This window comes from Papio anubis, chromosome 2 (genome assembly GCF_008728515.1).
Source record: "Papio anubis isolate 15944 chromosome 2, Panubis1.0, whole genome shotgun sequence".
NCBI lineage: Eukaryota > Metazoa > Chordata > Mammalia > Primates > Cercopithecidae > Papio > Papio anubis.
Genome location: NC_044977.1, coordinates 104,859,500 through 104,881,839, shown reverse-complemented (window position 1 = coordinate 104,881,839; position 22,340 = coordinate 104,859,500). Strand labels below are relative to the sequence as shown.

Here is a 22,340-nt window from a genome sequence, read left to right as displayed (position 1 = left end):
GCCCTAACAATTAACTACAGAAGAACTCTAATAGAACAAGAACACTTCTTTGTAAACAGCTGCACCAGCATTTTTCTTTCCATTTGCGTTTATTTAAACACAGTTCTCAAAACATTTGAGTGAAATTGGGCCTCCTTTGGTAAGCAAAGGACCTGAAAATAATATTTAAAAAATGAACAGGCAAAGTCTTCAGTTCATCCATGACACAGGTGTAGTGTTCCCTTCTCTTATCATGTACTCTGAAGCACCCAGTTTTTTCATATAGTCTAAAAGCTAGAAGAACAAGAGTATATTTGTGGTGGAATGTATTGTCACTTGCTGATAACTAGTTGAAATACCATTATCCCCTTGTAACAGCTTTTTAAGAAACAGCCTTTTAAGGCATACACTGTGTAACTCTTCGTTTCTTATTTCCTGCTATACATATTACAGATTACATAAAAGCTGACAAATCCACATTTATATAAGCATTAAGCACTGGCTGTATTTTAAGGTTTTTAGTTCTAATACTAGCAGTACAGAGTTACAGAGCATAATTTTTAACATTTAGTTGCAGTTATATAAGTATGGTATGTTTCATGGACTGGAGGAAAATGGGCATTTGTCTTTAAATTTACTACTGACAACTTAATCTGAATAGTTCTGCTAAGCATTGATATGTTAGAAAGAAAAGTAAAAATCAAACTGTTTATTGTTGCTTTTTGCCATTTGGTAGCATTTTACACAGGCTTCGATCTTCAGAATACCCTGGATTCAGTAGAAAAACCTTTTAAATGAAGTTTTGTACAATAGAAACTTCTCAGCAGTCAAAATTTAGACTGTAAAAAAATACATGCAAAACATACTTTTCTGAAAACACTTAACTTTGAACAAAGCACCGAACTACACAAATGCAGAATGAAAACAGCATTTCAACTCCACCAAAAGTAGTCATCATAAAAGGTGTAAAAGTCACCTAACTTCACTAGGCACTGTTCACTTTTTAAACAAGAGACAATAAAAAATATTGTCCACAAACAATATCCCAGCTCTAGGGCAGGTTTCAGAAAGTCTTCATGCTTTAATAGCGACCTAGGAAGAGAAGAATGAACATGCTTTAATATTAAGTGAACTAATTATCAAATATACTTTAATGCTGAGAATTTCAGAATATTCTGCCATTAAGAAATTCCTATGTACCAGACCCCTCCACCCCCAAACAGAGAAAGACTTCCATGTAAGTATTACACTAGAAATGAGATAGCAATGTTGCATAACAGAAATTGCTGGGAAGTATAACTCAATCTGAGAGCTAAAAGTAATCCATGTTTCTGTGCTGTCCAAAAATTTTTAAGGACTCTTGAAAAGCTACTAAAGTTACTATTTCAGTTAGAAACAACAGGAGTCTCTGAGCCTACTCTGGCTCAGGAGGCTCTCCAATTTTTCCTTCTTAAAAAATAATAGGATTCTAAGGGTTGTTTCCATAAACTTTCTTGAACCAAAAAACCATTCAGGGTGTGTGCAGAATCATAGGTATAGATAAAACTACCTGAAAGCAATCCATTATCTGCAAAAGGGAATAGTTACTTGGTGTATTTTGTCAACAGAGCAAGCCATACTACAACAATATAAACAACCATTAAGATAAAAACTTACGAGGTGAATATGATCGAGATCTGGAACGTGATCTGTATCCTCCACGACTATAGTAAGGAGAAGGTGACCGCCTTCTATAAACAAATGTCAAGATTGTCTAAGTCTCAATAATTAGACCAAACATATAAATTTACGACTATAAATACTGCCCTTTTATCAGTTCCCAAAAAAGGAAACGCTGCATGAACCTTCGATGTCTGTTTAAGTCTTGAGAATGAAGTACATTATCAGGCCCAAGTACCAAATAACTTTCAGGTCAAATAATCCTTGCTATATTTTAATCTGCTTATCTCTTAAATTTTGTGAAGTATGATTAAGAGAGGTAAAAGAAAAATTCCTGGCTGGGTGCGTGGCTCACGCCTGTAATCCCAGCACTTTGGGAGGCCAAGGCAGGAGGATCACTTGAGGCCAGGAGTTTGACCAGCCTGGCCAACGTGGTGAAAACCTGTCTCTACTACAATACAAAAAAATTAGCTATGTATGTGTGGTGGTGCACGCTTGTAATCCCAGCTACTTGGGAGGCAGAGACTGCAGTGAGCTGAAATTGCTCCACTGTACTCCAGCCTAGGCAACAGTGTTGCTCTGTCTCCAAAAATTAAAAATGAGAGAAAATTCCCATACCATTCAATAATTCCAACAGCACCCTCATGAATACCCAAAACTAATTCCACAAGTACTTCAGGATTTAGCTTTGTGTAAAAAAAGCTGTTCATGTGCTATTAGATGCTTACAAAAAGCAAATAAAATGTAATACAAGAACATAATGACAAAAAAATGAGTTCTTATCAGTGACTTTAACTTCACTTTAAAGTCACTTTAACATCACTGTACCTCATCAAGGTATAAAATGGTACCACTAAATAATAACCCATTGTAAACCCAATTAATTTTTATAAATATACAAAGATTTTACGTAGTCATTTAGTTTCCGTTAGAATATTTTCATGAGCTTCAAACAGTAAGATTTTGGGCATTCCACTTATAATTTACCAAAACATTAGTAGGCAAACATCTTTATGTGAAACTTTCTACAGTTGTACAGATGCTAAGTCCTCTCCTGGCGTACCTATAAATCTGATCCCTGTCTTGAGCAGCTCTCCATCCTCCTCCTCCGCCACCTCCTCCTCTGTGAAGACAGAAAGGCAACAGGCATTCCGTTTGTAAGTTTTAAAAAATGATGTCATTCATTTAGTAAAATAAAAACTTTCATACAGCATGAATGAGATGTTTCTTGCAGGTCAAGTGATTTGCCACTCTTTTTAGAAACCTGCATAGGGTTCTCTCTGGTGGCTGAAACGAGTAGTATTAGAACACAGAACATTCCTAAGTAAATGCTCTTCAAAAAAAAAAAAACAAACAAACAAACAAAAAAAACCACCAAACAAACAGCTTAATCTCAGTCTCAACAAATCAGTACCTTTAGTACCATTCAACAGAGTGATGCTTTAAATAAAAAAGTGTTTTCATGGGTGATAAAATGCTGAACAAGAATACACTTACAGACTCACTTTCAGACAATGATTAACAACTGTTAACTTCTTAAACATTACCAAATAATCCACAAAAAAGACATCCATACCTCAATACCATTATCAATGACAACAGTGGTCAATACTAACTGTATTATTTGACTTGTCAAATTACACATTTTGACAAAGCAAGGGAGGACCAAAATGTCACGATTTTACTTCATTCTTATTTTTGGAAGTATTCTCAAAGGTATCTTTATTTTTAAAATATGATTGACATTTCCCTACCCAAACCCGGAAATACCAAATTTTTGGCAACAATAAAGAGCGACTTACCCTTGTCATACTAAATTAATGTCGTAAAGTTATTTTCTGGACTCTTTCAAGGCATCAGTTTTACCTGCCCTCTAAGTGTACGATGCATGCATTAGAGATTCCAAGAAACTGCCTGAAAGTGGTGGCTTTCTAAAATGGCTTATGAAATTTGCTTTTACAAGACTAAGACAGAGGCTATAATTTTTTTTTTTTTTAATTTTTAAGGTGGGGTCTTGCTCTGGTGGGAGGAGACTCAGATGGGAGTGTACCTGGCTCACCGCAGCTTCAATCTCCCCAGATTCCTGCCTCAATTTTTTACAGATGGGGTCTCCCCATGCTGCCCAGGTCAGTCTCAAATTCCGGGGCTCAAGCAATCCCCCCGTCTCAGCCTATAATTCTGCTTTCATTATTACTATTATTATTATTTTTTTTTTGGAGAGAGTCTCGCTCTGTTGCCCAGAGTGGAGTGCAGTGGTGCAATCTCAATTCACTGTAACCTGTCTCCCGGGTTCTAGCAATTCATCTGCCTCAGCCTTCCGAGTAGCTGGGACTACAGGCATGCACCACCATGCCCGGCTAATTTTTGTATTTTTAGTAGAGACGGGGTTCACCATGTTGGCCAGGCTGGACCTCAGGTTATCTGCCTGCCTTGGCCTCCCAAAGTATTGGGATTACAGGTGTGAGCCACTGTGCCCAGCCTCATTCAATGTTTAAAAAGAATACATTTTATTATTAACATTGTAAGTTATCATCTAAATCCCATTTATATTCTAGAATATTTGAACAGAAATCCAATTACACATTAAATTGATTAAAAGACACAGAACCTTAAAATCTGATTTACGCTTCTGCTCTGCATTTCTAGAGTAAAAGTACTAAAGCAAAGCTTTTACCAAGGGCTAAAACTTAAGCATAGTGCTGCTCTGTACACTACTGAGATTCAGACGTTGACCTTTCTACCTCATAACTTACCTGTATGATCTGCTATAGTAGTCCCGATCATCATAGCCCCGATCATATCCTCTGTCATAATAATCCCGACGGCGAGAGCTGCCACTATAAAGAAAAAAATAGCAGGTGACCTCCCTTATCTTTCTGGACATGACTTTTTATATCTGCTAGTAGGTCTTTTCTGACACATTAATTGGAAAATAAACATTATTCCTGTTAAAATTCTCACCTATATTGAACAAACATTGCCCTTTCCCCTGTTTCTACATAAACCTATTTTTAAAAATCTTTGGTTAAGGAGGCACACAGATCCTGCCAGATGTCAATTTGCATATCCCACATATTTCTAAGAGGAAAGAAAAACAGTATCACTTTGCTCTATTTAAGAAAATTTAGGCTGGGCGCAGTCACTCACACCTATAATCCCAGCACTTTGGGAGGCCGAGGAGGGCAGATCACAAGATCAGGAGATTGAGAACATCCTGGCTAACATGGTGAAAACCTGTCTCTACTAAAAATACAAAAAATTAGCAGGGCATGGTGACAGGTGCCTGTAGTCCCAGCTACTCGGGAGGTTGAGGCAGGAGAACCACTTGGATCCGGGAGGCGAAGGCTGCAGTGAACCGAGATTGCGCCACTGCACTCCAGCCTGGGCAACAGAGCGAGACTCCGTCTCAAAACGAAACAAAAACAAAATCAAACAACAACAACAAAAACAAAAAAGAAAATTTAAAAGTGCACTTGACCAAGGTTTACAGTTTTACCTGTAATAGTTAAACTTAAAATCAATCAACAGTCAAGTTTATGGCACAAATCTAAGTGCTGAAGACTTTCCACTAATGTGTTTCTTTGATAAGTGAACAATTACCAAGTATATTTATTTTGAAAATAAACTTACTAAGTAGGTCTCCCCATGTAAATTCCTGGTGTTGGTGTATGGGGTCTTTTTGTTATAGAGAAATCAACTCTGATCCTACGCCCATCAAGTTCCATTCCATTGGCACGTTCTTTAGCCTTCAAAAGATAAATAAATTGTTATATACATCCTGAACAAAGCCACTAATTATCCCATGGCTGAGTAAGGTCCCACTGCACACCTCAGTTAGGTGCATTATCTTAATGTTAGCCAAAACATAAGGTCTACAACTTACAATGTGTTGTTCCCTCCACTAAATGTTCATTTGTAAAAGCTACTCATAAAAACGTGAAGCAATTATTTTACCTAACTATAATCCTGACAGTATTTCCAGCTTCAAAGCAGCACACAATTGGCAAATTACAGCCTGTAGGTCAAATCTGGCCAGCTGGCTGTCTCTGTATAACCCATAAGCTAAGAATTTAAATAACTAGGGGGAAAAAATAGTATTTCATGACAAGTGAAGAAACACGAATTCCAAATTCCAGTGCCCCAAAATAATCTTTTATTGGAATATGGCCCCACTCATTTATCTGGCTGCTGTTGGGTTAAAACAGCAGAGTTAAATAGTTGTGACTGAGATCCTATGATTCATGAAACCTGAACATATTATTTAACCCTTGAAGTTTTCTTAGCCCTTCTCTGGAAGCCAAAAGCTAAGACTGAAGCAAAGTCTTAAGTACAAATAGTTCCTTTTCCCAGAGTCCGTATTAACAGCATACATTTAAAAAATAAAAATAACTCATTTCGAACACATTAAAGTTTATTCATAATTTGAGGAAACATCCTTTTACCTAAATAGAATTAAAATTTCTAATTCCAATACTATGCTATCTTCCAGTTCAGATGTTCAAGCTAGTGTTTATGCCCCAGACAGTTTCTGGCACTAGAGATTAAGATAAAATTTATGCTATTTTCTGAGAGCTGTGACCCTATTGAAAAAATTTAATTAGGAAATGGGTGAACTCAAGCGAATCCTACTTACACCTTTGGCATCTCAATTTTTCCTAAAATGAAGCTGTGTATCTTAAGAGGTCTCTTCAAATCTTAAAATTCCACAAAGTCACTCATTGTAACTAGCTGCATTCAGCTTTTAATTGTTCCATTAGTAGGTTACCCCTTTAAAAATTTATCGTTTTAAAAATTTTTAATTTCCATAAAGACCTACTTAAAGTGATTTTACCTGGAGCTCAATTCCTAATTTCAACATTGACTATCAGAGAGCTTGTCATTAAATGTTTCTCAGTTTTTCCTCTTCTCTATACTTGGAGACGACTTGAGCTACCATCCTTTCTGTACCTGAAGTCTGAATTTCTTAAATGGGATCTAGCCTCACATATCTTGACTCCTATATTCTGCCTCAAGTCAAAATCCAAATATGACATCATTCACTTGCCAAAAAAGGAACATAACTTTGCTTTTGGTTATTTTCGACTCTAGAATGTAAACTCAATGTAAACACTGACTACATATCCTGGTGGAATTGGGGTATAGTTGACCCCAGTAGGTGGCAACTAATAAAGTAGGTGGTAGGACCAACTTCCCCAAGTTATACAAAATTTTCTGTTATTGTGCAGGTATCTCAGTCTCCACAAGAGGCTGGAGAAAAAGTTCGAAGTATTATTGACTTGTCCTTGTCCCTATCCTAGCAACTGGTCACTGGTACTTGGTGTTAACAATAGAACTGGTGGTTTACAAAGGAACAGGTCGACTTTTACTTACTTCCTTGGCATCATCTACATTTTCAAAATATACAAAGGCAAATCCTCTTGAACGCCTAGACTGCTGGTCATATACAATAGACACATCGGCAATGGGACCATATTTAGAGAACACTTCTCTTAGATCTCTTTCTGTGGTGTACAAGCTCAGCCCAAATACTCCAAGACAACAGTTAGGATCAGGATTTGCCTAGGGAAAAAAAAAATTTTTTAAACTTTGGAAAGTTGTCATAAAATCAAAGTATTTAAAAAAGGGAGCTATATACTAGCCAAAATGTCACTAACAAGAAAATTACATAATAATTAGACCAAATACCACTTGGAAATTACAAAATTACAGCAAGTACTATAAGCATTTTTGGGAATGGGTAGGAAAAATGCAAAAGAAAAAATTTCAACCTTAGAATTAAATGGGGAAACAATCACTCGTGCTGGTGACAAGCAACCTGCATCTTTCCTTCTATGAATTTACTCTTACAAAAATCCACATATTCATAACATGACACACAAGGATAACTGGAACCACAGAGTCCATCAGCTAGAAAAAATTTTAATGTTAACACATTTTCCATTCAATAAAATGCTCTGAATTGATGAGCATGTATGGGTTGATTTTTCAAGAAACACAATGCACAAGTGTATGTACATAAATGAAGCCCAAGGGGATGTGTACCAAACCATTTTACAGGTCATAAACAGCTTGCAATCATAAGAAACAAGAGTTGGCCAGGTGCAGTGGCTCATGCTTGTAATCCAAACACTTTGGGAGGCCAAGGCTGGTGAACTGCTTGATGCTCAGGAGAGTTTTGAGACTAGCCTGGGCAACACAGAGACCCCATGTCTATAAAAATACAAGAAGTAACTGGGTGTGATGGTGCATGCCTGTAGTCCTAGCTACTCAGGAGGCTGAGGTGAGCGGATCGCTTAAGCCTGGAAGGTAGGATGCAGTAAGCTGAAATTGCACCACTGCACTCCAGACTGGGTGACAGAGTGAGGTCCTGTCTCAAAAAAAGATGACAGAGGAAAGAATAAAGAGTGAACCATATGTTGCTAACATTCCAGATGCTGTGATGAATTTACCTAAAGATTCCATTTATTTCATAAACTAACAATTTACTAGGGAAAAATTCTACTCTACTGTAAAAACATTAAGTCCCCCCGCATCCTCCTCCTAAACCACTTGGATTATACAATGAAATCACAATAAATATCTCATTTGAAGTCTTTCATGAAATGTAAAACACCTTAACAACACCAAAAAGAAATTAGCTTCAAATTAAATGAGAAAGTTAGGAGAGCATCTAATTGGGTTTATGCAGCCTGGAAAAAAAGAGTAACGTGAGCATACAACTATATTTTGAACTAATGTGCTAATACTATAGTACAGTATAGTAATGCACAGTGGGAAGTTTCTTTTGATGGGCTAAGGAGTTACATCATCACTGTGTCAGTATTATGCTTAAATGACAGGTAGCCCAAACGCAGACCCCTTCATGAAGATTAACTTAAAAGACAGTCTCAAAACACTAAAAAGTTCACTCAGGCACCCACTGCTAAAGCTCTATTGTCAAAATCAGCTCTAACTTTAAGAAAAAGTAAATTTAGGCAATTCACTGCTTCAAAACCAGTTTTTCGCCTTACCCGATTCCCAACATGACGCCTGCGAGTAGACATGGGAGAATGGCTGTGGCTGTGCCGTCTACGATAATCTCGACTGTAAGACCTGCTACGTGATCTTCTATGGGAGCGGGAGCGAGACCGTGACCGGGTATAATGCCTTCGGGAGCTTCTTCTGGATCTAGACCTGCAAGACAAAGACACCTCCCTAAGGTTACGATTGACAACAGATACTATCTTCTTTAAGTTTATTACTCTATTCTGAAGTTAAACTCCAAAAGAGGGAACAATCCAGGAATATGCTAACATGGTTACCAACTTAATAGGATCAATACTTTTCTTCTCTATTAAGTCATTTCAACTTTGCTAGGAAGCGTTCTAAAAACCACAAGCTCTCCTCCAGTATTTCTTCCAATTAAAGACACATTACTTATCTTTTGCAAAACAAGGCATGCAGTATTTTACTAAGTTGGCTTGTGCCCATCTTTCCCCCTCAGAAAACCATTTCTCTACTTTTCTGTCACCCATTATGCCCATCATTAACTTAATACAGTAACAAAATCACAAGTATTCCCCAGCAGCTAAAAACAAAGACAAAAAAAATCGAGTGGCTCTTGACTAACTAGAGTGACTCTAAGTTGTCATCGAAACCAGGACACATTTAAGAAAAGGGGTGCTGTTAATTATGCCTGACCACAGGCATAAACTGGTATTGTCCCAGGCAAACCAGGATGTGTATATATATAGCCTACTCTTCACCAACATTAAAAAAAAAAAAAGCGCACCACGTATATACTTATTTATCAAGAATTGCAATTACTGAAAGCCAGTGTTCTGCAGTCTATTTGCCATACTAATAAGCAATTTACTTACATTCAGCAAATCCTCACAACCACCCTGAACTGGTACTGTATTTCTAATTTGCCTTTTATAAAGAAGCTAATGCTGAAAGGTTATATAATCTGCCCAAACCAACAAAAATAGAGAACCCTGACTCCAAAAGCCCAGGCTCTTAACCGCTTTTAGTCTTGCCTCCCAGAACTTAAGTTCACTTCTAGTGCCAATATTTAATAGGCCAACAAATAATCTAACCTTCTCTAACTTCCTGGTTTACAAAACACGCACCAATTTCAGAGCTAAGAGTAACGAGGAAATCTCAAGACAGTCTTTCTTACCTAGATTCAGATCTGGACCTGGACTTTGATCTGGAACGCCTGGAATCTTCCTTGGAGCGAGACCTTGCAGGGGTATGCCTTGCAGATTTCCCCGATCCGTGAGCACTTCCACTTCTGGAAGCAGAACGGGATTCCTACACGTAGATGTTAAAAGTTTAATTTGCACACTTTCTGGGCAACTTTAAAAACAAATAAGCTGCTGTGAGATAAATGGCGAGGGACAGCAATCCCCTTCCAAGATAAGAAAATATAGGTAAGGGCAGGAACTGAGTATACCTGGTGTTAATAGTTTCATTGCTCCAAATGACATAAGTCAATTAACTTGTCCTTTCTTCCACCTTTTTGGAGCAGGGATAAGAATTATTTGACCCCACTTCCTTCAGAAAGGGGTGCCAAAGTCAAGCAGTTAAGGGAACTGTCCAAGGACTGTGTTTCAGAATGTTACTCCATAAAGACTAGGGTGAGACGGAACCTTATTAACTATGACACCTATACTTTATACCTATTTCAATCAAGTTGCAATCAATAAAACAAACCCTATAAAATTTACATAATTTACTTAAAAAAATAGACCTTGACCTTTCAAGTTATTATTTATAATTCAGTGATAAAAGAGATAAAGATGATGATCTCAGTTTCAAATCCTAGAGAAAGGTAGAAACCTAGTGGAAAGCAAAGGCTAGCGTGAAAGACACTAAATCCTGTAAAACCCTATTGCATCTAACCATGGTGGGAGGCCCCCTAAAAAACTGAAAGCAACCAGATGGAGCTACAACAGAACAGCGAACCACACACAAATAAGAGTAGAGAAGATATCAGAGATCCTTCACAGTTTCTCCAGCTAAATGGAGATGAGCCAGGGCAAACTTGTGGGAAACCAGGAATTAACCTAACTTACCTAGTTAACTTAAGCACACATGAAAACCAGGGCAGCTAAATCAGGAGCTCCTAATCTAGGGCCCAGGAAGCGAAAGAGGATAGAAACTACATACAAAAGCCAAAGCTTTCCCAATCAAAATTGGGATTGGCTGGCATGTTAAGGGGTGGGGGGGATCTGTAATGAAAAATAGCAAAGGAATGGCTAACCAGGACAACTAGGTCATCAACGAGTTAAAGACACATAGTCAGAATTAATCAACAACAGGTATATTAAGTAATGAAACGAAGGAAAAGTTCTGCCAAGGCACCAAAACAGCAGATGAGGAAGGGACAGAACCTACTTACTCCTCATCACTCTGACAGGTAAAATTATCAAATAAGGCAACCTTTATTTTAGGCTATCCAACTTAGACAAAGTAAAGCCTGGTGAGCCTTTCTACTCAAGAGAGCAGAAATAGCAAGACTCAAAAGGAAGCAGTATTACGATAAGTCACTATATGGCATGAATCAAAGGTGAAGCTTCCACATAAAATTTAATCACAGGAGATTTCCTTGTGTGAAACATCTTCAGAGTATTCTGGACATTCTTGAAAGGAGAGAAGATAGAGGATTATTTTAAATTACACCTCAAAACACTTTAGAAGATAGTTTTGTGGTTTACAGCATAACGGAGAAAATTTGGATGATCCTTTGATGCTCAGGGAAAAAATGTATAATGTAACACAGAAGAGACAAATTAAGGTTTCACGTTTAACAGAGAAGGAAAGGCTAACTCATCCAGTAAAATGAGTTCAGGTCTCTAGGCCCAGACGACTCTAGAAACGTTCAAATGACTTCAAGGCCATTATAAAACATTGGTGAGGTGACATGAAACGTGACAGCCTTTCCCCTCTACCTCCCTCCATGAGTGACTGTAAAGAGATTAAAAGAAAAATATGATACCCTTCTTTATTAGTAAAGACAGCTGCCTTTAACATCAAGAAATGGTTAAAGGATGTAGTGATGCTCTGGGGATTCCAATAAATAACAATCCCTTGGAGTTCCCTATCAAGTATTCTGAAGACTCAAAAATGAGGGTGTAGTTTTTGCTACTTTTACCACAGGCAAAAATTAATACAGGTGAGAAAATAGAAATGGGGAACCCAAAAGTTGCTAAACGCCTATTTACTCCAACACTAGAAAGATTACCTCAATGGAAGTGAAAGCAGAATATGGATGTTTCACATTAACAGTTAAAAGACTACCAATAAAGTAACTGTAGTTAACAGAAATCAGTCGGCCCAGGAATCTGAGTATAAAGGAAGAATGGGTCAAGTCAAGATCCTCTTTAATAAGCTCCTGGCTTTATTTAACAGAAAAGCTTTTATTCTAAGCTAAGATGCTTCAGCAGCCTGTCCACTGAGGGAAGAGATACTACTCCTAACCTAGAAAATAAGACTTAATGAAGTTTTCTCCTTAAATTCCAGCAGATCACAGATATAATATTTGGGAAACCACAGTTTTCACTCAGCCTCCAAAACTAACGGACTACGCAGATACATTTTGTAAGCAATCATTTCTTAGGCCAGGAATAACGGAAATACCAGAATGCAAAGGCTTCCTTTTCTATACTGACACGTGTTTGGGACAGCACCTAAACGTCTCCATCTTTATCAGGGATATTTTCTTAAAAAAGTTAAAGCCTTCTGAAGTTATTTTGGCCATTTAACTGGCTGGGAAATACATATGCAAGGGAATAAATAAAGCTTGTCTACAAAAAATAAGACCTAAAATTAGCACCCAAATCGAAAGCATAATGTTAACTTTAAATATTAATGCAGACAGGCAAATCTGTAAAACCAGTTGGGGAAGCCCCTAAATCTAAGGATACTTCAAATTCCACTGTTAGGGCTGACACGGTCAACACATTAAAACCACACCAAGAGACAGAACTAACTGGACACCACTGCCTCACAAAAAGGGACCATGAACCGAAAATTAGCATGAATAAAGCCAAAATTTCCCTGAAAAATGCTCAGGGAATCAATCAAGCTCTCACAGACTGGATCTCAGCCACATCCTAACACAAAACCTGCAGGGAATACATCAAGTAAAAATACAGCACACTTAGCCTTCCAACAAAATAATCTACATCTCCCTATTCTGAGAACAGCAACCACCTTACAAAAACTTATTTGAAAGAAGGAATCACCATCCAATCCCTGTATTATTTTAAAAACTGAATATAGTTTATTAGATTTAAAACAGTGGCTCATAAACACAGATATGCACTAAATGTCTACAGCATTTTCAAATACAAGAACTCTGAGCTGGAGTCTGTTTTTAGGTGGCCTGGAATTGGGCATCTGCATCTCTTAAAACACTGTGTTTATCATACTAGTTAAGTCTGACTTACTTGACTTAGTCAACTTCAGAAGTTACATGCTTCCTACTGATTTTTTTCTCTTGGCAAAGGTTACCTTCCTGAAACGCTGTCATCCCGACTTCCTTGCTTTGACTCCCCCTAGCATTAATCAGACCTCTGATTAAGGTGGTCTTTCACACACTGCCTGTTCTTAGGAACAGAAGCCGGCCTCCTCTTCATCTTCCCTATGGTCCGAGGAGGAGATACACTAGGACCCACAGATGCTTTGGTCAAGGGGGAAAACAAAAACAAATGGACACAATGGTCCACTAGCAATGTTTTCTCACCTTAAGTCTATCCAGCTTGGGTCATAACCGGATTCCAAATTGCTTTCTTTCCTTTAGTGGGCTGGGGGTTAAGAGGTATTTTCCTCTTTTGCACCCCAAGGACCTGTCAGGTTTCTTCATAAAAGAATCCATGGGCTTGGAATTAAAATGTAATATTCGTTCACATCACTTTTACCTCAGCTTCCTGCCTGCTCTTTGAGTAATTTGGAACATAAAAGTAACATTTATGTTATCATTAGTTTATCTATGGCAAGAAATTTGACAAAGGAACGCAAAACTTCTTATGAGAAAATTTTCTTCTGCTTGCAAGATACAGAAATAAACAGGCCTGAAAGCATCAGAAAATGGATTCTCTAAGAAATGCCATTTAAGTCACTTTCTCCAAGAGCATGAAGACCTGACAACTCTCAGAGAAAGTTTATTTCAGGAAGAACTGTATGAGATGATACCCTTGGCATTCTCAATTGGGTAGAAAACTGTTGGCTGGCTACTATTGGATATTATTTTGATATGTGTACTTGTCTCATCCAACTGAGAGTAACAACATTACAACAATCACTTGACCCTTCTACTCAGCTAAAATAAAACACACAGAAAAGGAAGAGACAGCTTTTTGGTTGAATTTCTCAGTAAGTGGTAGGGATGGGTAACCAGAATAAAGCTACTTTGTAACCTGTACCTCTAATATCACAGTAACTAAATGTTGATAGCAGAAAAGGAGAAATAGGAATGAAAGCATCTGCCACTACTGCAATTTGCATTAATTAGCTATCCTGTTCACTCATGTGACCCACCTCTTCTAAGGGGAAGCTACTGTATTTTATCAGTAACCCTAGTCAACCAGCTGGAATAGGCATTAAACAGAAACAGAATTTGAAAAACCATCCCTGTGTATTTAGCAAATATGCATCTTAAATTTAGGGCCCAAATGCTCATAGATTTCCACTACTGCCATATGGAAAAAACTAACACACTAATGCCAAAGGGAACTATTTTATTCAATGCTTTGTTTGGATTTTGGGGGTTTGGTTCCATAACCATCTTGGTGACATTCTTTTGAAAATCGTTTAACAGAAAATATTCTACTACACATTGCTCAGTACTGAAGGAAAGGGAACAGTGCAATCTAAGAGTCCAGGGAGGTGGCAAAGACCACTAGTTCCAACCCTGGAGGTATTCACTCATGCCCCAGGACCAGCAACATTAGATAGGTAAAAAGTTTATCTAGAGAGGACAACATGAAGCCCACTGTTACCCATGCTGGAGAGCTCATTGCTGCCTGGTGCTTGACTACTAAATATTGTTTTTTAAAAATTGCATTTCAATCATTTGACTAAGCAGTTAAAATCAGAATTACCTAATTTAAACGTTTCCCCTGGAAGGCACTTCTTTACCCTGTATATATTTTCTTCTATTAAACAAATAATGCATGCATGTTTAGCAAAATATACAGGGACACATAAACAGACTAGTAATTACTTAGCGTAGTGCTTTCTGATTCCAGATTACTTCTTATCTTAACTTCATTTTTATTTCTTTTCTTCATTCTTCCGTTTCAAATTCTGACTTCTTTCATCTTCCCCACTTCACACAAATTGCTCAATATTCTACAAGTGGGACTTCTGGTCTGATAATTAGCATGCATTCTTTCTTTTATTTTTTCAAATTTCAGCTTCACTTATTCCTGAGCTTCAAATACTCATTTATAAAACTTGTCAAATGACGACTTCCGCATTTTCCTTCTTCAACATTAACCTTAATAGAAAAAGAACAGGATGAAGAATATTTTAAAACTCCAGGATAAAATCCAGTGCCAAAACTGAAACTAGAAAAAAAAATCCCTTTGTTGATTTGGATTAAAAAAGAAACTAGAATATGCAGCTCAAAAAACTGAAACTACATAGTTTTCTGCTGGTTCTAGAATATATGGTAATCAATCTCATTTCTCTACTCCAAATAGATTTATCATGCTTAAGTTGAATGTGAAGTGCGCCACTGAACATTTACTGTTCATTTAACATTTTAAGAACTATTACATTTCACACTTCTTATTATATTCAATAGAAAATAGGTTAAGTGTCAAAAGCACACCTCTAGTCAAAAAGTGACACATTAATACATAAGTGCAAGAAAGGAAAGCACGGACAATTCATTTGTACGATGACAAAGGCTCAGGGTTGAAGAGGTTTACAGTATTGTGACTTGTCTAGGTAGGATAAAGAAACGTATTTAGCGTCACACACTTTTGTTCTGTATTTGAGTTCTGTAGAAAGACGGTGTCAAGGAACCTGACAATTTGGAACTGAAGTGTAACCCACCCCCTGGAAAAGCTGCTCTAGTGATATTTTATAGTATGAATCACAAAAAGACAAAATCAAGTCAACCACCTACAATATGCCAGTAGCTATGAAGGAAAGCAGAACAAACTTGAATCCAACACTGGTATTTTCAAAGAGTTTTGTTGTACATTTTCCCCCTCAATGAAGAAAATATTAAGTCTTCTGGGTGTCCAAAGGAGAAATACTACTTTAAAAGGTGGCACTATTAAAATTATAGCTCACCTCAAAATGTCTGAACACGATAAACAAAATAAAATAAATACTGCCTCCATAAAACATTCTAGTTTTTCTTGTTATCCTACATTTCACCTTGATGATCTTTCATTTGTCAATTATTTCCTCTCCTAGTTTTTCCTCCTGAAAAAAATGTAAGGCTTTGTTAAAAAAATTGGAAGTCTTTATACCTATCTGGGCATAAAGACAACCATTGTTAACCTGGCAAGTGCTGGGATGTCTTTCCTAACAAAAGGATAATTTCCAGTCTAGTTTTAAAGTCAATTATTGTTTAATCCAAAAATTTTAAAATACATTTTTATTTAAGGGAGTTACAGTAATTGGTTTTCTTTAAATATCCATCACTAAAATGCAATGGGAAATGTTTTCTGGCAGCACAAATGTAATCGTGGAATCAGAATGCCCAAGCAGGTTTCCTTAGGGCCTCCTACAAGTTCGATACAAATAGGGCACTTAGATGCAGAAGATACAGGAATAGAGGCCATAGCTGTAGCTATCACAACTGTTTCCAATATGGATACCTTCCCGCTGTTATTTCATTGCCCCTTCCTAACCTGATTCCTTCTCTTATAGTCTAAAAACAAAACCATTACTAAATTAATATAAATATTAGATTTATTTCAACTCAGCTAAGTTCGAGTGGCTACTTTATAAAACCAGAAGACCAACTATTGGACTAATGTTATGTACATTTAGTTAAGAGATCCTAGTTAGAAATAAACAGAAACTTGTCCTATCAACACATTTAAAAAAAAAATGTTTCTAGGGGATACAACTGGAATCCATTTAACATTAAACATGCACAAACTCATTAAGTTAAGCGACAAGGCAATATTTTAAAAATTGGGAGGGATGGGGCAAAGAAAAACTAATTAATCCTGTTATGGAAAGGTCAATGCTCATATCAATATAGTAAGGACAAAATGTCTACCAGAAGGGTGAATGGATAGATAAAATCCTCAAAAACTGGAGAATAGTGTCTGGAAAAAACCATCACCTGAAATTAGTTGTAGGCCCGTGCTTACAAAAACTCTCTTGCAAATATAGCACAGACTCTTAAATTTACATTCATAAAACATTCAGTACTCCCCAACAAAAGTATTAAGTATCTTTTGACTTTTCAGAAGACTGCCTTTTAACCTAATTTCTAACCACAAAAATTAAAGAGAAAAAGGGGCCCCTCATCCAAACTGTCACATAACAATCTACGTTGATAACATCAATCTCAGTGTAACCTCCAAAACCCAATTCAAAGCAGAGATTTTGGGGGAATTTCAAGACTGTAATTTGCTATGGTGAAGAACTTGCTTTGGCTTGCAGTTTAAAAACAATACTAAGTGATTTCAATATCTAATTCTACATATCCCACACCCCCAAATACTAACATGGGTCAAAACACTTAAAATTCCTAAACATCAGTCACCATGCCTTGTTAACAGTCGCATATGTAAAAACACTAATCAACATAAAACATAACGCTAAGGCTCAATAAATATACACAACTGTAGCTCTGTCCTAGTCCTGGGCAAAATAACTATGAAAGCATTAATGTTTACCACCTAGATTTGAGTTTTATTGTAGAGAAAGAAGGAAAAAAGGCTGTGCAAGGCAAATCCCATTAACACTTCCCCCACCACCTAAATTCCTCTTCAACCTTTTGGCAAAACCAGTTGTACTTACCTTATAAAATCACTTGTAATGTCAGCTTGAAAATGTCACGTTCTAGTTCCAGACAATATCCACAATATTAAAGCATTCTTGTTTAAAACCAAGAAAAAAAAAATATTTCAACCTGGTTTCAAGAGACTGATAAACCTAACCAGACTCACAACAATACAATTTCCTATTTGACAATTCAATCCTTTAAAGGAATTTGGTGAGATGGCTACAATTCTTTAGAAAGAAGTAGATTCAGAGATGTTTTGAAAATTAGAATTTAGAGTTCAGGAGCTAAAACCAAGGAATACAAAAAGACATCCCAAGATTAAGCAGAAGAAGAGAAAAACTGCAGAATTTGAAAGGCAGTTTGATGGGTTGGTGTCCAGATGCTGCTATTCATCTCTAATGATAAAGATAATGTGCCTATGTTGCAAACACATCGGTTCTACAAAAATTAACAGCCAGTATTCTATCAGAGTATCTGCTGGGTCAAAACATTTTCTTTAACATCTAGTGCATATATCAGTATCTCCTTAGTTTTTGGATTCCTTTAGTAAACACTCACTTATAGAAACTCGTTACAATGTTGAGGGGGTCAGAACATTACACCGAGTGCCAGACCAACATACAAATCTCACACACCCTACACGCTGTGACCACTATTGGGCTCTAAAGATTACCCTGCACTTCTAAACTTGCTATCAACTTTTTATTCAAGTTCTTGTAATTGTGACTTAACGGCTAGGAGTGCCTCTTTTTGCAAAGAAAGGGTGCTAGTCAACCCCTTTACAAAATGCAAACAATTTGGGGGGAAGAGGCTTGAATCTGGAAATGAAAATGAGATCTTACTTTTGAAAGTGGTTTGGCCACATCAGGTTGAGTCTGCTAATTAGACCCCTATAGACAGATTTTAGTGTAAATCTATTACCTTTGAGATGGGGGAATAAATCCCACAGACCAACAAGGGATGAGGGGCATACCAGTTCTTTAAATGTTATTATATCCACCCAAATGTATTCTACTGAGTGACCAAACTGAGAATAATTTATCCCACACACCCAACCTTATAGGGGAGGGACACAGCAACAAACTCCTAGTCACTGGAAAAGGTGGGGCACAGAGGGGTGGTACTGTCTTGGATTAGAGACAGATAAATAAGGGAGAATCTCACTGATTTGAAGAGATTAGTGATTTACATTAAGACCCAGTCCAGAAGCCTGGAGTTGAATGACACTCATTTTTTTCTGGCTCCAAAGAAGCATCATACAGGCATGTCTAAGATTAAACTGTTCCACTGAGCTTTATGGTTTTCCCAAGCTTGCTTTGGAAGCCTAGACACGTGTTTGATTCAGGTGTATTCCAACCCTTAAAGGTTCCAAATGGAACACAAACACACAAACAGCAAACACAACAATATGGAAGTACTTCACAACTTTTAAGTTTAGAGATCTCGGCCAGAAAGCGAAGACTCACGTAATAAAATAATTTCAATTTTTATCACATGAAGTTAACCTCCCTCTCACAATTCAAAGACTGTGAAAAACACAATGTACTTTTACTAGTAAAAAGATAACCAATCAGAAAATTTCAAATTTTCTTGACCCGAGTCTCAAACTGGAACCCAGTTTCAATTGTTGCCTTTCTCATGTAAAATATACTAATGAACTCTTTGGGCAATTTTCCATTCTCAAGCTTTCTTCACGTGTATTCAACCGAGAGCTCCTTTAGTCAGAAGCCAGTCATTTTGTATTTCCGAAGGAGTACAAAGGTACTCAGTAATTGTTCTGTTTAACAACAAAAGACTTTATGACTAGTTTTAACAGATTCAACTGCCAAAGAACAGAAGTCACGACTTTTAAACAACTTTTGAGCTCAATCCCAACTTTGTTACCCAAGAAAGAAAGAACTTAAAAAAAAAAAATCTATAACACTCGTAACGTTGCAGTCAGTCAGCTTAGGGAAAAACATCAAAAACTAAAAACTATGCTCTTCCGAATATGTAAACGCAAGGCTTGATTAGCTCAAACCAAATTAAGCAGTTTGGGCTCCAAAATTACACAGGAAACTCACGCTTCATCACTGAAAGTTTCTTCCTAAAATACTCTAACGAATCATCTAAAATCTTAATCAAAAGTTTGCTAAAACATTTAATAATCTTATTTACCTGATAAATCATATTCAGATCTTAAGGTAGCTCTACCAACAAGGGGAAACTTAGGTAACAATTTTTTTTTAAAGCACAAATTATTCCCGTAACAGCCTCAAAAATCAATTTCTATGGTGCTTTTCTATTACCCTTCTAACAGATTTCTCTTAATTCTAGCAAGCCTCGTATCTTCGCACCATTCAATGCTTTCCGAATCTAATACCCAGAGCCTCACAGACCAGCTACGTATGCTGCTTAAATCCTAGAACTGTCTTGTTCCTGCAATTCAATCAACCCTCACTAAACACCTTTAAAACGTGGAAACTTAAGGGAAGGAAAAGTGTACCCAACACACGCTGTGGTTCTAAGTATTAGAACGCCTCAAAACAAAGGAAATAACGGCGCCGTAAATTGTTGCCCGCCAATTTCTTCTTCACAATCCCGTGGAAAAGCGATGTCCACAAAATAATCTTAGCGATTTTGTGGTCTGTCCTAACAGAATACTGATACAGACTTTTGCCTGGGAAGCCCTTTATCAGAGAAAAGCGCTTCATTTAGGCCAAACACAAAGCCCTCACGCAATCCCCTCCACCTAACGGGCCCAAACTTAGTCGGCCTCAGATTAGTTTTCATCTTAAGAGGCCCCAAGGACATCCCAGACTCCGTCCTTTCCGTGGAGGCAAAGACGGTCCTTCGTTAACCTAAACACCGGCCCAAAGACCCCAAAGAATGTCGTCCGTCTCATTCCACCCCACCACGCGACCTTATGAAGCGCGGCCCGCGGCGGGTCGAGCCCGCGTTGCCGCGCGGCTCCTCCGCCATTTTGTGCCTCTGGCAGCGCGCCCAGCCCGCCAGCCCAAGATGGCTGCGGCGGACCTTCGCAGGAGAGCAACGCCGAAATAAGATATCGTTCCCCTCCCCCAACACCGCGGGGACACAGCGGCCATTTTCATCTTCCCCCGCTTATAACGGGAAAAACGGCCGTCTCGGGCAGAAGCCACATAAACCCGCCGGTGGCCTCCCTCCTTCACAACCAAAGGCATTAAGGCACTATCCACAAGGGCTTTTTTTGGTTAAAAGCGGTCTCCCTTGCCTGCCCTCCCGGCTTCAGACTTCGGAGCCTAAAACGCCTCTGCCTCCTGGCCCGAGGCTGATGGGCCTAGAAAAAGATGCAAGGAGCTAGGACCACACAGCCGCCCCCTACAGCAGCTCTACGTACCCGCTCGCCGTAGTTCTGCTCGCCGCTGTCGCTCATGACTCCTGGCTGCTGTCGCCGGTCGATGTGCTTCAATCGAAGCTGCCAACCTCTTGCACCTTCTTTAAGGAGGCTCCGCCGCAGCCCCGCACGACGCGCCGGTCGCCCAGCAGCTCAGAGCCGAACCGCTCCGCACCGCCTCCGCACGGGCTCTAACTCTACCGGATGTGACGCGGCCCTCCTTAGCCAGGCTCCTCCCCTCCCAGAAACGCGCGCTTTCTTGGCCTCGCCCCTCCTCGCTCTGCCTTTCCTCTCCAGCAGTAGCGCGTCCCGCACAGGAAGTGACGTGACCCCGCCCCTCGCAGGGCCCCACCCCCGTTCCCGGGCCTCTATGAGGCGGGAAAGCTGGCGTGTCAGTTGGCCGCTGTGGTGGGCGCCACGGGGCCACGGTGATGTCACCAGTCACTTCTGAATCCCTTCTAGAACTTTCCAGGGAACCTGTCGACATTACAGGGAGGGAGGAGATGCTGTTTTCCCCAATCTCAATACCTTTCTCCGCCTTATTAGTTTCTCGTTTTGTGTCTTTTCTTTGTTAGAGAAGTGAATGTTCGTACACTGGGTTCTTCATTTTGTCTTACTTGTAGATGTTTCCTTCCTGCATACGTCTTCGTTTAAAAAAGGTCAGATCGGCCGGGCGTGGTGGCTCACGCCTGTAATCCCAGCACTTTGAGAGGCCTAGGTGGGCGGATCACAAGGTCAGGAGTGCCAGACCAGCCTGGCCAATATGGTGAAACCCCGTCTCTACTAAAGATACAAAAAAAATTAGCCAGGAGTGGTGGCGCATGCCTGTAATCCCAGCTACTCGGGAGGCTGAGGCAGGAGAATCGCTTGAACCCGGGAGGCGGAGGTTGCAGTGAGCCGAAATCGCGCCACTGCACTGCAGCCTGGGCGACAGAGCGAGACTCCAGTTAAAAAAATAAATAAAAATTAAAAAAGGTAAGATCTTGATACACAGGAATCAGACACAATATCTATTCTGAAGTTAAGAAATAATATGCTAGAATCGTTAAACACAATTACAAACTGTAAGTGCTAGAGGCATGTACAACTACAGGGGTGTCACAAGGAGGGAACATTAATTCTGCCATTATGTAAGAGAATATGTTGGATTATAGTGAGAAGAGCCAAAGCCCAAGTTGGATACTTATTTTTTTTTTTTGGATACTTATTTTTTTGAGACGGAGTCTCGCTTTGTCGCTCAGACTGGAGTGCAACGGCATGATCTCGGCTCACCGCAACATCCGCCTCCCGGGTTCAAGTGATTCTCCTGCCTCAACCTCTGGAGCAGCTGGAATAACAGGCACCTGCCACCACACCAGGCTAATTTCTTGTATTTTT

The 22,340-nt window shown here is 38.8% G+C and overlaps 1 protein-coding gene across 5 annotated transcripts; it reads right to left on the bottom strand.

Moving 5' to 3' along the window:
• Positions 1–70: 70 nt before the first annotated feature.
• On the bottom strand, positions 71–21,278 carry TRA2B (transformer 2 beta homolog). 5 transcript variants are annotated; one of them, XM_009201222.3, is made up of 10 exons: positions 20,967–21,177; positions 14,849–15,124; positions 9,800–9,933; positions 8,649–8,811; positions 7,009–7,197; positions 5,269–5,384; positions 4,392–4,475; positions 2,702–2,761; positions 1,636–1,709; positions 71–1,071 (listed from the first exon to the last, which is right to left on the bottom strand). In XM_009201222.3, exons 4-10 carry the CDS (start codon positions 8,679–8,681, stop codon positions 1,061–1,063), a joined length of 567 nt encoding a protein of 188 aa, XP_009199486.1. In that variant the 5' UTR covers positions 8,682–8,811; positions 9,800–9,933; positions 14,849–15,124; positions 20,967–21,177; the 3' UTR covers positions 71–1,060. The 5 variants fall into 5 exon arrangements, with proteins under 5 accessions (XP_009199486.1, XP_021790284.1, XP_003894758.1 ...); XM_021934592.2 differs by lacking the exon at positions 20,967–21,177 and adding an exon at positions 17,623–20,955; XM_003894709.4 differs by lacking the exon at positions 14,849–15,124 and having other exon boundaries at positions 20,967–21,278.
• Between the last annotated feature and the right edge of the window lie 1,062 nt (positions 21,279–22,340).

Bases quoted from the DNA above. Each gene is read 5' to 3' on its own strand.
- TRA2B (XM_003894709.4), bottom strand. From the start codon at position 21,002: ATGAGCGACAGCGGCGAGCAGAACTACGGCGAGCGG. The intron at 5,385-7,008 runs GTAAGTAAAAGT...TATCTTTTGAAG, and splicing joins ATGTAGATGATGCCAAGGAA to GCTAAAGAACGTGCCAATGG. The intron at 2,762-4,391 runs GTAAGTTATGAG...CTGTCTTCACAG, and splicing joins TACTATAGCAGATCATACAG to AGGAGGAGGTGGCGGAGGAG.